The sequence below is a fragment of the Diadema antillarum genome, unplaced genomic scaffold (genome assembly GCF_040938485.1).
Source record: "Diadema antillarum isolate AM-2024a unplaced genomic scaffold, OU_Dant_1.0 seq00000015_RagTag, whole genome shotgun sequence".
NCBI classification, from domain to species: domain Eukaryota; kingdom Metazoa; phylum Echinodermata; class Echinoidea; order Diadematoida; family Diadematidae; genus Diadema; species Diadema antillarum.
The window spans coordinates 88,218-104,509 of NW_027271135.1; the positions used below are offsets into that span (position 1 = coordinate 88,218).

Genomic DNA, 16,292 nt, shown 5'->3' on the forward strand with positions numbered 1-16,292 from the left:
TGTTCTGTCTTTCGTACTTTGTCATTTATCAAGATACATTATTCTGAGATATAACATGTCAACGATTCTCACGGCCTGCAACCATGCTTTTCTGGATGGAAGAAAAAAGACTGAAACTATCGTGGATACTTAATGACGACTTTATTAAAGACACAAACAAATAAGCAAATGTGAAACGGAAAGTTTTTTTTCCCCAATACTCAGTCGTGCTGTGCATTCCAGGAAAGCATAGGGTTAACGAGTTAGTTGTCATTGTAATGAAAATTAATCTGGCTTTCTTATGATGTCATATTTAAATAAAATAATGCAAATTTGAGAGAAATATGATGAACTAAACTGGAATTGCGTACTTTTTCTAGAAATATATTATGACGTCAATTACAATGCGCACAAAATACACATTTCTTGATCGTTTAGTGTTACTTCCACCTTATCGAAAAGGTGTTTAATATATCAGAAGCAATCAAGTTATGGAGTAAGATAAGACAGTTCAAACACAAAATAGAGTACATGTAATACGCAAACGATTACCGGAATCAATATACTAAGATACAATGATGCCATTTCCGTTTATCCTATACTATTCAAATACTAGTAACCATAACGTTCTTAAAAATTGGACGATATCGACTAAAGTGATTATATCGTTGTTTTGGTGTATGTTTATATGTAAACTTATCCTATCTCAAGGACATCTTGGTTAATTCGTCACCCTGCTTATCAGTTTTTTAAATCGCTGCTTATAAGAATGCAAAATGAAGGACGACAAGGAAATCAAAATGGCACAATGTGTGTACTATAGCTACGTGTTTCTTTATACATTGATTTTTATCCGAAGCAATGTCTCCAATACGATTCTTACGGGATTGTAATGTACGTTGGACTGTAGGCCTATCTTAAGTTTGACAATCACAGTGAAATGGTGAGTCGAGGAGCAAGGGGTGGTTATTATGCCAGAGTAACACTCACCAAGTTTTATTTGACGAATTGAATCGTTCTTCTAAATTGATATTCCTTAAATTGGAACTCAGCGCCTCTGGGCCAAAGTCAAATATTCAAACCCACTACGTTTGAAGACATTTGATTATTGATGAAGGAGATTTTTTATACCAGTGCTCTGGAAAAAAAAATAAAGCTACATTACACGTCACTCTTTCCACATAGGGTTCAATAACAATAAAATCATCTTGACAATCAACGTATAATATTTTCAAGATTGGTTTGCATCCCATAAGCTGGGAATTATCAGTTCTTTGTAGATATGGCCTACATGCAGCATTATATATGTGTGTATATATAGCATACATAATATAGGCCTATATATAACGGTCTTACGATGCTCTCGTAAGTAGTTCACTAGAATACAAACCCTTGAATGGGTACATTAAAATTCTCCCTTCAAAGTTTCACGGGCTCATATATAGACTAATCATTTGGACATTCACATACATATCTGATATTTTTCTCAACCTGTTTAAATAATTATTGCGTTAATTAGCTTCAGGTGTGTGAATCTCGTACTCGTCAAACTGTAAGGCCTACATTACACAGTATATTATAGTGGAAACTCGATCCTGCCGTTATTTTGTATGGGTGCGACATAGGAGTCTATTAGTAAGTGCGAGTGAGATTCGTGATATCACAGTGACGGCAACACAGCTATAAATGTCATGGAGGTCATTAAGTCTATCAACACATCTGACATAACCCAACTTGTCCAACTGCTTACAATACATCCTCATAATCTGAACCACGTGCCATTGTTTCACTCAATTTTCAGAATTGGTTTCTCTGCATGATATGCAGGGAAGGTATACGGACATGAGAAAATGTTTCTTTTTGTCTTCAATTGCGTTATTTAAAGCCTTCTAGGAGACTAACGTAAGACTCATAAGCTGTAGATTATATCATGTACAATGCTTGATTAACATACAGGGGTTATCGAATGATGATCTTATTTGCTTTCTATTCAAGAAGCGTCTAATCATTAAAAAAGAAGTGGTGATAAAACTAGGGAGTGTTCTCCTTTTCATCGAAGTTGAGGTATACATGCTCTTATGATACGTGCTTATTAAACCACATTTTTTTTTTTAGTGCAGATGTCAACCAAGACATGTCACTCTCCATGACTGCTTGTAAATCTAGAGGCCTCAATGAATTGCACAGAGCTAGTAACATCTTAAATATTGCCGGTATCCGGATTATTCTGCTCTGCGTGGGTTTGGGATCTGGTTTTCATTTCACTTAAAATGGCTTATCACTTCGTCCAAAGGCGTGCTTCAAAGTGTACTTGATGTTAAATGCAAAATAAACAAAATACTCAAAATCAAATCAATGTACAAGTACAAGCCGAAAATGATGCGTATACGGGAAAGTCGTTACGTAAATTGACAGTACATGTATAGCTTGTCAGAGTAATAAAATACAAAATAGATACACTTGAGCAATATCTAAACATATACAATGCCGATGAAAGGAATGTACATAACGTAATAGTAATGAATTATTCAACATGCACTCTTATGCTGAAGAAAGTTGTTCTACATTTTTCACCTTCAGCATGTAAACCAGACAACGTTTCTTGATATTTTTACTTGGTTTGGGTTAAACCAAAGAGTCAATTCCTTTAACCCATTACCAAGCAAAATGATGCTCCTTCTATGAAAGATTCGTAGATCCGTGGAGATCGGGCTAACCACCGAAGTTTAATGATTTGTTTCCTGACTTATTTCGACCTTCCCTGCATATTTTCTTCAAAACTATGCATTTGTTGTTGTTTTTTCGTTTTCACTAAAGCTGACAGACAAATAAAAATACAAACAAAGACCTGAGCAAACACCTCTAAAAACATGGCTGCATTGGCGAAGGTAATTTTCAGGAATCGGAAGGCGTGCAATAATACCGGTAGTTTATGTCAAATACATTGTAAAATGAACTGACGACGAATCCAGTAAGAGGTCTGAATCAGACAATAATCTGGGTTACTATAAATACACCAAAAACCCTTGCTCCATGTCTGACTTCACGGAAAATTTCCTTTAATCCATTGATTGTATATGTTTGTGTGTGATGTGTGTGTGAATTGCTAGCAAAGAAACGAACAAACAGTGGACAACAGCGCAATAGATTTATTTTCAGGATAAATGATCAACGAACTGATAAATCTTCGTCAAAACCATTGTTCGGCGTTTTGGCACCTCGCCACAGAAAGATCACAGAACGTTCTACTTCGTCTCTGATAATCATGTCAATTCCTGCAGATATAAGCTGAGCATATACTTAAGATATTATTTTACATCTCCAACGTGAGCCGAAATAATGCTGTACACTGAAGAAGTGCATTTGAAAGTTGCTTCGGACGCTTCCTGCTGATGGTTATGGCAGTCAACATTTTATTCCCTTTCTTTATTGATGCTCAGATTCCTGAACATATCCTTGCAACCTTTTAGTATCATGGAAAAAGGGCGACACCATCGGGAAGTCAAAAGCATTCGACTTGAACGTGAGTGTAGAATTGTCTGTGTCGTCATCAGATAAACACAGGAAAGGACAGCTTTTCGAAATATAGTCCTTGATGGATACTGATGGATTGGTCACTCTGCAGTGACTGAAGGATATGCAGCAGTTGTCATTGGTCACTAAGCCTAATGGCTTTTGCCCATACGTCATGATGCAACAGTTATGGAAGTGAAGACAAAGAACGACATTTCCCAAACACTTTCGAGCCCAGAAAAGCACGTAGCCAATGTTGATCGGATCTACAACATGAATGAATCGGAGAGAGAACACACGTGGAGTCCCATCGCTGTGTACAAGGATTGGCTCTTGGCTATCATTCTTGTCGCGACATTCTCTCAAAGTTTTGATGTCTTCGATCTCGACCTCGCTCAAATCGCCAAGTACAACTTTAGCGAGAGAGAGTATTTCCAAATTTGGAAACATCCGACTAGTCAGAGACAAGATGGTGGGGAGGGAAATAGAATGACCTCGATCGATGTCAACGAACTCCAATCTGAACTCTGCGAGTGAATCATTTTGGACATCTTCCGGGATAGATACTTCCCTGTTGTAAGAGAGATTCTCACACCAGTGTGACAAACCGACCCGCTGCAGACGTGGACATGCCATCCCTACATGGGCTAGAACATCAGCCAAAGAACAACGTTGTGGAGGGAAACTCGAACCCGCGATGATGACTTGTTCGATCCCCAACTTGTCAGGAAGTGATGAGTAATGAGATGAACGAAATTCAGGGATCCGAATCGTCATGAAAAGAAGATGAAGTTTGATTGTGTTTGGGGTGTACCGAGCAATCAGAAAGAATATATCTACGATCGAAAATTCTTCCAATGCTATATTCGACTTTCTTTTGACCACGTCGATGCTTGCATTACCAACCTTCCTTAAGCGTATTTCGTCTACGATGAGTTGGGCTTTCACGTCGTCTGCACTGGGAACTATCTCGGTGTGAGAAGGGATGTAAGCTTTTAACTCATCAAGTGATAGCAGTGTCAGATGACATTTGCCTAACGATTGACCTACAACATCCAACACACCTGTAACAGATATATCTTCCATCATGTTCTTAAGACGCAGCTCCTCGAGACATGACTTTACAACGCATTCCTTCCGAGAGGTATCATGGCGATCCTCGACGGTCAACACAATGTCGTGCAAGAAGCATCTTTTCATGGCGGAGCAGAAACCACTCGCAACACCAAGAAGCTCAGAGAGTGACAACTGGTTATCAACAAAACCAATTTCCAAATCCTCAATTGCAGTTGACCCAACCCGAGGCATGAGATCTGGATTGTGCTCATGAAGAACTAGCTCAACATAGGAGACATGCAGACATCGCATGTTCTGACACTTTCTTGCAAACAGGTGCAGCAGATCGAAAAGAGACACTTGCGTGCTTATGCTGTTGATATGAAGTTTCTGAACACTGCATTGCTGTTCATTACTCTGCCTTACAGTTTTGCATGACTCATGAAGGTCAAGTTCTGTGTAAGTGAGCGATATGGTAGCAACATCAATCTTCATCTGCGACAGTATGTTCATTAACCCTGAAAGATGAACAGACTTTTGACATTTGTTGAGACTGAGTTCTTCAAGTTTGAATGTCTCTAGGGATGGTCCGGGTAAACCCTCCAGCGAGAAGTCTCCCGTGAAATCGGAAACGAAGATGCTTTTCAACTTTCGATAGCTCTTTGTCGTGAGTGAGAGAAGATCGGACAGAGAAATCGTTTCAATTATGTCGAACATTGACAGACTGGTGCATGGTTGAAAGCTAACATTGTTAGGTAATGCAAACTTCAGATAGTAAAGGAAGCTGTGACAAAGGCTGCCATCGTAGTCCTGGCGTTCTGGGTTGTGTCCATCCAGCTTCTCAATCATTGGAAGCAAGTCTGCCTCGGACCCACTCTCTTGATTGATCATGAGGCTCAGCAGAAATAGAGACCTCATAAAATCATGCGACTTTACGACAAGCATTTCATCAAGGAATTCCGGCACTTGTTCGTCAATGCCACTCAGCTCACTATGTAGATCAGCTTCTGTCTTCTCATTATCTTGCAAAGACACAAGGTGTTCAACTATCTTCCTAGATCTCACACGATTGTCGTAACTCCCTTCACGCGCCCTTCGTTGGCAGCTGAATACCAACGTGTACTGTAAAGATATTGTCTGGGCAGCGTTGGACATCCCTGCCAAGGTTGACTCCATGACTTCGGGGTGTGACGCGATGAAATCTCCGGCACATTTTTCTTGGAACAACAAGTGTGGAAAGGAGTAAACAACCTTGAGAGACTCAAATGCATCATGATGTATTTTGGCCTTTTGTCGAACAAGCAGTCCAATTTTCAAGCCAATTTCAATCATGCGTGTTTTGTGCCCAAATTCGTCTCTAGGGAAAATTAACTTCTTCCCGGGTTTCAAGACGCCCTCGAGCGCCATTTTCCCAAGATCATCCCAGAACTTTTCTAGCACAGGCATGTCCACCTCGTCTGGAATCTCATGATAGAGGGGTTTCCTAGATTCACCGATCTTGTCTATGTTATTGACAAAGAGGGCACGAAGAAACTTGGTGAACAGGGAATTCATCGTATCGGCTTCGGTCGTGTCTTCGGAGCATGTCTTTTTGAGATAGCATACCATGGAAAGAAGGATTGGCACACGCGCCAGGTGGCGAATAACCCCGCTATATTTTATCTTCTCCAGGCACTGTCTAGCCGCCCGATCATCAGGAGCAAAGTACTGTTTGACAAAAGAATCGACCCCCTCTGAGTCAAATCCGTCAAGACTTACCTGAGCGTACATGCATGTTTGCTTTTGAAGCAAACATGTGTGCCACGGGCGGGTCGTGACCAGAGTCGTAACTTCGGCCATCATTTTGCCTGCCAGAACATCATTAATGTCTCCTTTATAGCTATCTGGATCAAATTCATCGTAGCCATCGAGAATGAGCTTAACCTCTGTTGGATTCGACTGAATAAACCTCTGTATATGCGATCAGGAGTTATCGAACTGTCTTTGCATATAAGCTGGGTGTGTATGGCCTCGGCTACGTCCCCCGAACCCTGAAGTCTACGGAACTCAAGCGCACAAAGTATCTTAACGTCCTTCAGGGGAGACTGTGGCACCTTCTTTGCCCAGTCATAGGCAAGTTTCTTGCACAGGGTACTCTTACCGGTTCCACCCTCACCGAAAACCAGAATTCGATCTGCTATGCTGCCATCTATCCAAAGGTTGAAAAGGTCGTTGTGCGAATTTTTCAGCTTATCTTTTGTCTTCTTACGGGATCTCGTGTCGACTTCCTGTCGCAAAGAAAGAGAAATGAAGTATTCATTGAGGTCCACCAGCCTCTCGTCCCAGGGATCGGTAGTCACAGTGCAATAGATCTGTTTGTAGTACCTTCTCAGTTCCTTTGCAAATATTTCAGCAAACTGCTCGTCTTCTATATGTGCTCCCTTTGAATAATCCGTGTTTTCTGTAAACATAAAAAAATCAGAAAAGAAAGACGATATGATTTAGTTATTTCAATGTTGTTTACGTCAACTTCACTCTGTATTTTCTTATCCTGTTCCTCACTGATACGTGATAGAAGGTCAATCTTCAATATTGCATTTTATCCCTCAAGAATGTTTGGCAATAAAGGGATAATGATTAAGATTATATGATGGACTCCTGTTATAACAAAGTCCTCGGAACCGGCAGTTTTCTTCCATTATATCGAAATTTCGTTAGAACCGTACAAATAAACAATAAGAATACATAGAGTGGATAATGTGGCGGCATTAATTTTCACTTCGTTGTAACCAGAATTTTATCATAACCGTGTTCATTATGATGGGAGTGCACTGTAATTATAATGCAGTGTAACTTTTTATTTTCTATTATAGAAATCGAGATAAACTCAAGTGGCTAGCGTCTTGAGTGGAAACCAACAACGAAAAGAGAGATCTATCATAGTGATAGTATTACTATCCAACAATTATTGTTACAACAGTGAGTACGACTTGTGATTATGGGTAAATTCATTTACGCCTACCTATAAATTTGTGGGGGGTGTTTTACGAGCTACAATGTATGTTTCTAAAAAATGGTGTAATGTCTAGTTTTGTGAATCACTAACACTTACTCAGCTTAAAGAGTAAATGCGACAAACAAAAGACAATTATACCTTTTCTTAAGCACTTATCGGCAGTTTGAACCATCCCGATTTGGTCCAGCTTAGATGCCAAAAGATGGCGTCTACCCTTTTCGCCGGGAGTCTTCTCTCTCCACGTGAACAGCATGTGCGTCGTACCATCCACAGTTACGTTGTTGTGAAGAAAATTTGTCTTTTGGTATCTCTCGATTTCAGGATAACCAAAGCCAAGTAGGAGACCAAGATCAGGAACTTTGGATACATCGACACATTTGGCAATATCTCGCAGCTCAGTGTCAGATACATCGTCCGTACTAATACATCTTTGTTCTCTGAAACTTAAAAATACAACCAAGACAACACGATGAAAATCAGCATGAATTTGTGCAAAAGACTTCAATGAAAACTACAGCTTTACGAGTTTGTCATTTGCATCATTGCAGTTATAATCGATATTTTGCCTGGCAGAAATCATTTGCATTCTCGAAAACACTCTTTCTAAGAGTGTAGGCTTACTTGTTCCATTGGCACAATCAACAAGCAATTAGGCACAATGACACTGAAGTACTGCCTATAGATAAATATCTACCATCACTTTAGGAATATCACCTGACATGTAAAGAAATTTGACTATGAAAGTGAAAATCACGCTAACTAATTATCCTTACTCTGCGAGTTCTGTTTGGACGAGGTTAAAATTGATGCAGATAGTGACGTAGAGACCAATCCCTGCTCCCCTCTACGAGATGACGAATACTCCACGTTTCCCAACTCCTCAGACAGTGGCGTTTTGTCTTCTTTCCGTTGGAGCGTCCTCGCAGCACTAAGATCAGTTGGTAACTGAGGCAACTCATCTTGACTGATTTCTGCTGGTGGAGATGATATCGGGACATCGACCGGCTCTCTTGGAAGAGGTTCTTGCTCGGTGTGCTCTGATGTTCGGGTAGATAACTCTCCTTCTGTACGGCTCTGATTCGCCGCCGGTGGTGCTTGCACCGAGGAAGTCTGTGGGGATGTCAGTGACTCACTTGCTGGTGATAGTGGGGGCGGAGAGGGCGCTCTTGCATGTACCATGACAAGACGGGCTCCAACTTGATCTTCTGTGTGCAGAAGAATGTCTGTAATAATACAATTCTGCTGTACATTTATGCTTTAAAAACTGTACAGCTTAAAGCGTGCCCCCAAACACTGACGAAGGAATCAAATTTTACATTTGTTTTTTGCATACTATAGTTTAGATTTATCGAAATTATGACAAAACTAGCATTTGTTTTTCTTTGGCCTTTTAGTTTGCGTGTTCGCTTGTTTGTTTGTTTTATGGTTTTTCCTTCTTTTCTTCAAATCATGAAAATACAGCTTAAGTATATGCGTTTTGTGTAGGAAGATTCTTACACACGCCATATTTTAAATCACTCTAGTCTTTCCCTCGATCATTAAAGGACAAGTTCAACTTCATAAACATAAGAATTGAGAGAATGCAACAATATTAGTAGAACACATCAGTGAAAGTTTGAGGAAAATTGGACAATCGATGCAAAAGTTATGAATTTTTAAAATTTTTGTGTTGGAACCGCTGGATGAGGAGACTACTACAGCTTGTGAGTCATATGCGTACAACAGTATAAAGAAAATGTAAAAGAAAATTCAACATATTTTCACTTTTTTCGCATAATAAAAGAGCACTTGACTTGCCTCTTTCTAAAGGCAGGGGGAATAATATTACCCATAACATTTGTCAGTAACCAGTCAGGGGAATGTGTACTTTTTTCAAAAGATGGAATTGTGTGAAATTCTCTTTATATTTTCCTTATATTGTTGTACGCATGTGACATCTAAGTTATTCATACACTGCAGTAGTCTTCTCATCCAGCGGTTACTGCACAAAAACTTCAAAAATTCATAACTTTTGAACGGATTGTCTGATTTTCCTCAAACTTTCAATGATGTGTTCTACTAATATTGCTACATTCTCTCAATCCTTATGTTTATGAAGGTGAACTTGTCCTTTAAGGTGCACAGGTAATTAAAATCTTACCTTCCTCTGGTTCAAAGCTTTATCTGCCTTGAATAGTGCCCTTCCTATAGCATCGCACATACATACTGCATTGCCCATTTTTAACATAACAGAGGTCTTCTAGAGACCATCTTATACATTCGATATAATTATACAGTATCTATCAAAAAAAAAAGAGAAAGAAATAAGGTAATCCATCGTTGGAGGGTTATTATTCATAATTGTCAACTCTACACGGAGAGCACAATGTTGGTTGTGAGGAGAGAGGAGCTCTTTTTCTCTTCATTGATATCTAATTATGTCGATTTAATGTCATAAACATGAGTGAGCACATGAACTTTAAAGACAATGACAAATTGCACTTTTTTTCAAAATTTGAGTGTCACATGAAGAAAAATGAGGGAACGATGAATATCTCAATGAATAGATGAGATTATAACTTTTAACATGTCCACCTGTCTGATGACCTGGTCACTTCCACAAAAGCCAACCCACACAATCCTTTTTTCTGTTTGTTTTTCAACACATAGCTTGCAGCGTCAAACCATGTCTTTTTACGAAGAGAGAAAAATAAAGTTACCGACAACGTGGCCGTGTTGAAAGTTATGGACCACAAAAGGTTAGAAGAAACCCTAAACACACACCTGCAGTCGTGCAGGCTGACCTGTTAATTTTACCACTTTCATTAACAGACCTCATCCATTCAGTGAGACATTCATTCCGCTTGAAAGATTCATCTGATTGGAATGTCAACTGGATAGACGTTCATTTTGTCCCAATCAGTTGCAATTTACCTGTTTGATGAGACTTTGGCTATTTGTAGCGATCGATGTGAAGAAGCTTACAGATCCAGTAGGTGAAATCTTATCAAACAGATAAATCGCAACTGATTGTGACCAAAAAAAAGAATGAACTTCTATCCAGTGAAACATTCATTGTTGCTTCACGATGACACTCAAACTTGGTAAAACGTACAATTTGTCATTTTTGTCTTGTTTGAAGTTCATGAGCTCAGTCATGCCTGACATTTGTCAATCTGATTAGGTATCAATGGAAAGAGGAAGAGTTCTTCTTTCCTCCCAACCAACATTGCGCTCTCCATACAATACCATAGCTGAAAATCATGAAATAGTAACCCTCTTAATTTGGATTACCTTTTTTTATACGCACTGTAGATTCTTACAAAAATAGCACATTCGTAGATGTGACAACAAATTAGTCGTTTGGTAAGTCATTTGGGACGCATTTTTTTTTTCAGAATAAGAAAATTTATAAACACAATCATACACTGTAGATGATGTTCTGTCTGATGACAAAGTAAAATTCACGCAATCATATTGTTTTACTCCCTTCGATGCACAGGTTTACATAGAGATTATATAAATTTTCATTCAAGCTTCAAGCTCTATACCTCGAGGCTAAATCTGCGGTATAGACATATGAGGTTGATTTACAAACATTTTGTTTGACTTGATTTATGGACTTTGCCTTTGGTTATCACATTTGCCTGTGTGCATTTTCATATTCACTTCATGATAATCAATGTGATCAAAGAGTCGAGTCAATCTTTGTTCACACACCATTTGTACTGCGTATACGTGTATGTGTGGGGAGCACTATACAGCACAAGCTAGGAACAATGTAAAAAAAAAATACATTTTCATGCAAACACTGCAGGCAATGGCAGGGGACGTAGTTTTAATCCCGCAGAGCTACCAAGTCTCACGCATTCTGCGTGAGACTCAAGCATTTAGGGGCCATCTCACGATCTCACGCATGGCACCCATTCCTCTCACGCATCGGGCCAAGTCTGCCACTTGGGCCCATAATAATGAGCATAGCTCAAAAGATTGAAGTGATAGTTGCAAATGAAGGTATATTTCCCTTTTGTCTCCCCAAATACACCTGATCGCACCATTAAGAGCTAAAAATTGAAAAAGCTCTGTACAGTGGGAGGCCACAGGGGGAAAAACCCCTCCCACACCCTCGCTCGCGCGCATAATCGCATGCCGAGATGCCGAGTCATGAAAATCTCACTCATAAATTTTTTTTGAACTTGGCATCCCTGATCCCGTCCAATTTCAAGTAAAATAGTTGAGCTGTCTTTTACGACCACCAGGTCGAAATCTATCTATAAAAGTTGCTTCCATATAGGGTCTACACTCACAGTCCAACCAGGGAGGTGGAAGTGTTCCACCTCCCTGGTCCAACAGTATAAAGGCGGTTGTACAAGTCACTGTTCAGCAGAATTTCACTTATTAAGTCTGCATAAATCTCAAGTTTGAAGTACGTTAAATGTTTATATAAACTCCTCAAAATAAGTTCTGCAATAAAGTTTGATATATCATATTTCTCTTATACCTGCATTATCTTCATTAAACATGACGTCATAAGAAAGCCTGATTGATTATCTTTGAATGACATCTCACTTGCCGTGATTGGGTGTTCTTGGAATATGCAAAATAGTTGAGTATGGGGACAGATCAAAGGTGAAAAGTCGCAACAATTCTGCTATTTATAACGTACAGTTTTGACGAAAAAGGCCACAGGAATAAGGAAAGCTGAAATGAACTTTCAAAAACTCCTATTTCCTTGAAATAAGATGACTTTTTGGTCAACCTTTATGTTTAATTTCAATCTGCAGATACTACTGCAGTTTTTAATTCCTGGATGAAGCCTGGAATCTAATGATAATTTCACAATGCATTCTTTTCAAGCACATTCCTTCCGTGCAACGACAAAGCAAATGGGAACTCTACACTGTTTGACATAATACAGTATGTTTGCTCTATTTCGCAACATTTCACACTTGACCTCTCCTCATACTCAGTCATACTGTGCATTCCAGGAATGCATAATGTAAACAAGCGAGTTGTCGTTGTAAAGAAAATAAATCAGGTTTTCATATAATGTCACATTTGAATAAAATGATGTAGTTTTAAGAGAAATATGATACATCAAATTGAACTTGGAGAACTTTTTTTGAGGAGTTTGTAATCTTATGCATGAGGATATAGTAATTTATATGATTATATATATATATATATATATATATATATATATACATATATATATATATTGCTTTCTAATTAATTTCAAGATATTTAAAAATGTTGATTTTTACCCTGTGGCGCTCCAGTGTGAATTGTTAGTACATTGGTGTCTGTGAAGTCCTCAAACACTGCTGCTGTGATTGGCTGATCGTTGTAGGTGATAAGACTTGACTCATGGCCATAGAGAGTCTTGCATTCAGTCAACAGCTGGTCCAGGGAAGCCGCTTCCACCTCTCCAAGTCTTCTCCTGTCTTTGCCATCGTCTTGTAGAATGATAAACGACTTCACGGGGCCTTCTGCAATCGTTTGTCGCTTCTGAATACATGAAATAGTGGTCGATTTGAATGAATGAATGAATGAATTTGTTTTAAGTGACCGCTGAGGAAGAAGTGGATGGTATAAAATAAAAGCAAGCAGCCACGGCTTGCCCCTCCCAGCCCACCTTTTTTTTTTTTTTTGTGGGGGGGGGGGGGGAGGCATAATAACCACTTTGGGCCCCCGCTTTTAAACCCCGGAAGTGTCTCTAGAAGAATGTTTTGTTGTTTTTGCGTTCAAGCCGATTAACCCCCGAAAACGTACCTTGCAGAAAACTGCCGCTGAAGGCGTTTCTGTGTCAGCTGATGAAACGCGGAAGTGGCATCAGTATTGTAACTGCCCACCCCCCCCCCCAAAAAAAAAACAACAACAACAACAACAACAACAACAACAACTTTTAAAAACGCGGCGCCGGCATTTAGGACAATGGGGGAAGGGGTAGGTAATAAGTGTCTTGCTTATATAGGGGCAATCGCTATAGCCAGCTAGGAAAATCGAACCATGGCATATCTTGACTGATAGTCTGCGTGCTTTCATCCACTGAGTCACAACAGTTTCTCAAAACACAACGATAGCATAATATAGGACCTATCATACCCTGACAGTAGTTAAATCAAGGGAAATCACTTTCAAAGTTTTGCGGAAATTGCTTTGATTATTCTGTACCATTGAATAATTAGATGATAACTACACATTAGTTACAATGTCCTATTGAGCTGCACTGATTACGAATATCATAAACACAAACTCACACCATGGTGAATCACATTCATAAAATCTTGTGAATGAATTATGCATCTCTGTGCGCATAAATAGGCCCACATAGTATTAAGCACCAAAATGAATGTATGAATGATGAGAAATTACATAAAGTAGACCCAGTTTCATTAAAACTTACGAAACGCCTGGATCTTGAAAAGGAAAGAGACCTCCTCAGCCGAGAGAGCCTCCCTCTTCCAGCCGAGGTTTGGCCGGCAATGAGGTCTGTCTGCTCCGCTTGTTGCTCCCCTCCTGGAACATGAGGCGACGATTTCTGGCTTCGAGAAAATCTGTTTCCCATCTCGTAATTCTATAGATTGATCGACTCAGTCACCATGGTAACAGTGGCTGTTCCTTCATGAAAACGACGTGTTACAACTTTTTTTTTCCTTGTTATGATCACGATAACATCCATCTGGTTTTTGGAAATTTTGGATCGGAGATTTCCCTTTGTGCTCAAAAGCTGCCAACGCCCCACATACCATGTGAATGTTACTTCGATTATGATTGTGAACATAAAGTAGCACGCACATCACCTGTATTCGCGTTTGTACGTTGTATCTCCTGTGATGATACACCGTTCATAGTTCAAAACATGTTCTGCATGTATGGCGCTGAGCGTTTCATAGAAACTCTGGTCAGAGTCTACCTCGACGGCTCGACCGAACAAAGTCCGAGAGTACAGAGAATTCATATCTAATAAGTAGCTCATTAATAATCGTTAATTTTTCTTTGTCCTGAACACGCAAGGTCAGGCCCGTCAGTAGGATTTTTATGGGGAGTTCAGAATTAGAGTTCAGGGTTTGATCAGCTGACAAGCAAAAAAAAAAAAAAAAAAAAAAAAAAACCACAAAAAAGCTCCCCCATTCAACTTTTTTTAGTTTCTCGTGCACTTCCGAAAAAAAAAAATCAGTGCAAATTTCTGATGCCACTACAATCACCCTTTCAAACGGGGGAGGGGTGGGGGGGGGGGTCGGCGACTCATATTTTTTCCTCTTTACTTCTTTTGGGGTTTTTTTTTCGGCTGCTGGCAAATGGGGGAAGGGGGTTCCGCGGCACCCCTTGAACCCCCTCCCCCCCCCCCCCCGATAAGGACCTGAAGATATACTTTTTATATATCCTGCGATAAAACACATACAAGTACATCGTGTCTATTCAAGTTAACATTACGTGAAAGTATGTCGGGTACAGGCCCGTATTTCAAAATTGGAAAAAGTCCTTTCTGAGGGGGCTGATTAAACCAAACAGGGTATGGTCTGCAGGGGCCGCGTTATGCAGAAAATTTTTCGGGCCCGGAGGGTAGGCAAGAACAATCTTTGAGGAAAACGAGAATTTTAAGAGTTGAAATTCAACGATCTGAAATATCTATAGGCCTAAGATACGATCGTTATGGTAGGCCCTCTATAATGCTGTATAGGCCTATGTCACGCATACAAGTCAATGTTTCTGACATTCTGAACTTTTTTTTAAATCAAAGCGAGTTCTCGATGTGAGCTGTTTTAGAGAAATTTTTCTCTTTATCTCGCCCATCCCCATCCCCCCACCCACTCTCTCTAGCTCTCTCTCTCTCTCTCTCTCTCTCCCCTCTGAGGCGAGCCTCATGCACTACAAAAGTACTCTGTAGCAGCCGGTCACACTGCCAAAAGATCGCTATATTAATCGAGATCGCGAAGTTTTGCCAGTGTGACAGCGGCGGCTAGTGAGACTTGCAAGATATCATGAATGCGAGATACATTCCAGCTGTAATCGTACGACAGAAAGAAGCATTCACGATAAAGATAATGCGAAAAATATGCTAGCAAACAGGAAAAAGTACATAGTAATTACGTTCTGTACAGTGATAAAGAAATGAAATATGCCTATAAGTATACCTTGTTTACATTTTAGAACTCCACAGCTAAGTTCTCATCAGCTTTTCGACAAAAATGGACTTTATAAAACTTAACAAATAACTTCTGTCAGTTTTACATGTTTTTACCGTTGTACCAAATTGAGATTTAAGGAACTTTGTTTTCAGAGTACCTGTTTGCCCACAGAGTGCGGAGGTGCAAGTTCACACGTTGTTGCTGTGTAAGCAGAGCCCTTCTGCTGTGCACCGTGAATCGAAGTCCTTCATTATCTTGCAGACAATTTAAAAAAAATAGTAGGCCCCAGTCACATATAAACACGGGTCCTGTATCTACACAGTGATCCGGGGAGATCCGGGGAGATCGGGGATAGTTTCGACCTCGATATGTGTCGACGAGCGTTGATGACTGTACACACAGTATCAACGCGGCAGCTACACGGATATTAAGGCCGGAAGAGCGCGGTGTCTACACACGGACAAACACGGCATCTACACGAATCAACACGGCAGCTACACGGCAGCCACACGGACCATCCCGGATTGCTCTGCCAACACGGCAATCCCTGGATGACACCGAATGTTTTTGACCTCCAAAAGTTGCCGTGTTGGCCTCCTGGATGTCCCCAGATCTACACGGATATACAAAGATGTCCA

The 16,292-nt window shown here is 40.0% G+C and overlaps 1 protein-coding gene and 1 pseudogene across 1 annotated transcript; both read right to left on the minus strand.

The window, feature by feature from the left end:
• Positions 1–2,790: 2,790 nt before the first annotated feature.
• LOC139725108 (uncharacterized) lies at positions 2,791–8,108 on the minus strand (annotated as a pseudogene).
• Positions 7,817–14,238, minus strand: LOC139725110 (uncharacterized). The gene is made up of 4 exons (XM_071636194.1): positions 13,929–14,238; positions 12,787–13,030; positions 8,317–8,748; positions 7,817–7,986 (listed from the first exon to the last, which is right to left on the minus strand). Exons 1-4 carry the CDS (start codon positions 14,088–14,090, stop codon positions 7,817–7,819), a joined length of 1,008 nt encoding a protein of 335 aa, XP_071492295.1. The 5' UTR covers positions 14,091–14,238.
• Between the last annotated feature and the right edge of the window lie 2,054 nt (positions 14,239–16,292).

Excerpts from the sequence above, each read along its gene's own strand:
- LOC139725110 (XM_071636194.1), bottom strand. The coding sequence starts at position 14,090 with ATGGGAAACAGATTTTCTCGAAGCCAGAAATCGTCGCCTCATGTTCCA. Across the intron at positions 8,749-12,786 it reads TCACACTGGAGCGCCACAGG|AAGATCAAGTTGGAGCCCGT; the intron begins GTAAAAATCAAC and ends TTCTGCACACAG. Across the intron at positions 7,987-8,316 it reads GTCCAAACAGAACTCGCAGA|TTTCAGAGAACAAAGATGTA; the intron begins GTAAGGATAATT and ends TGTATTTTTAAG.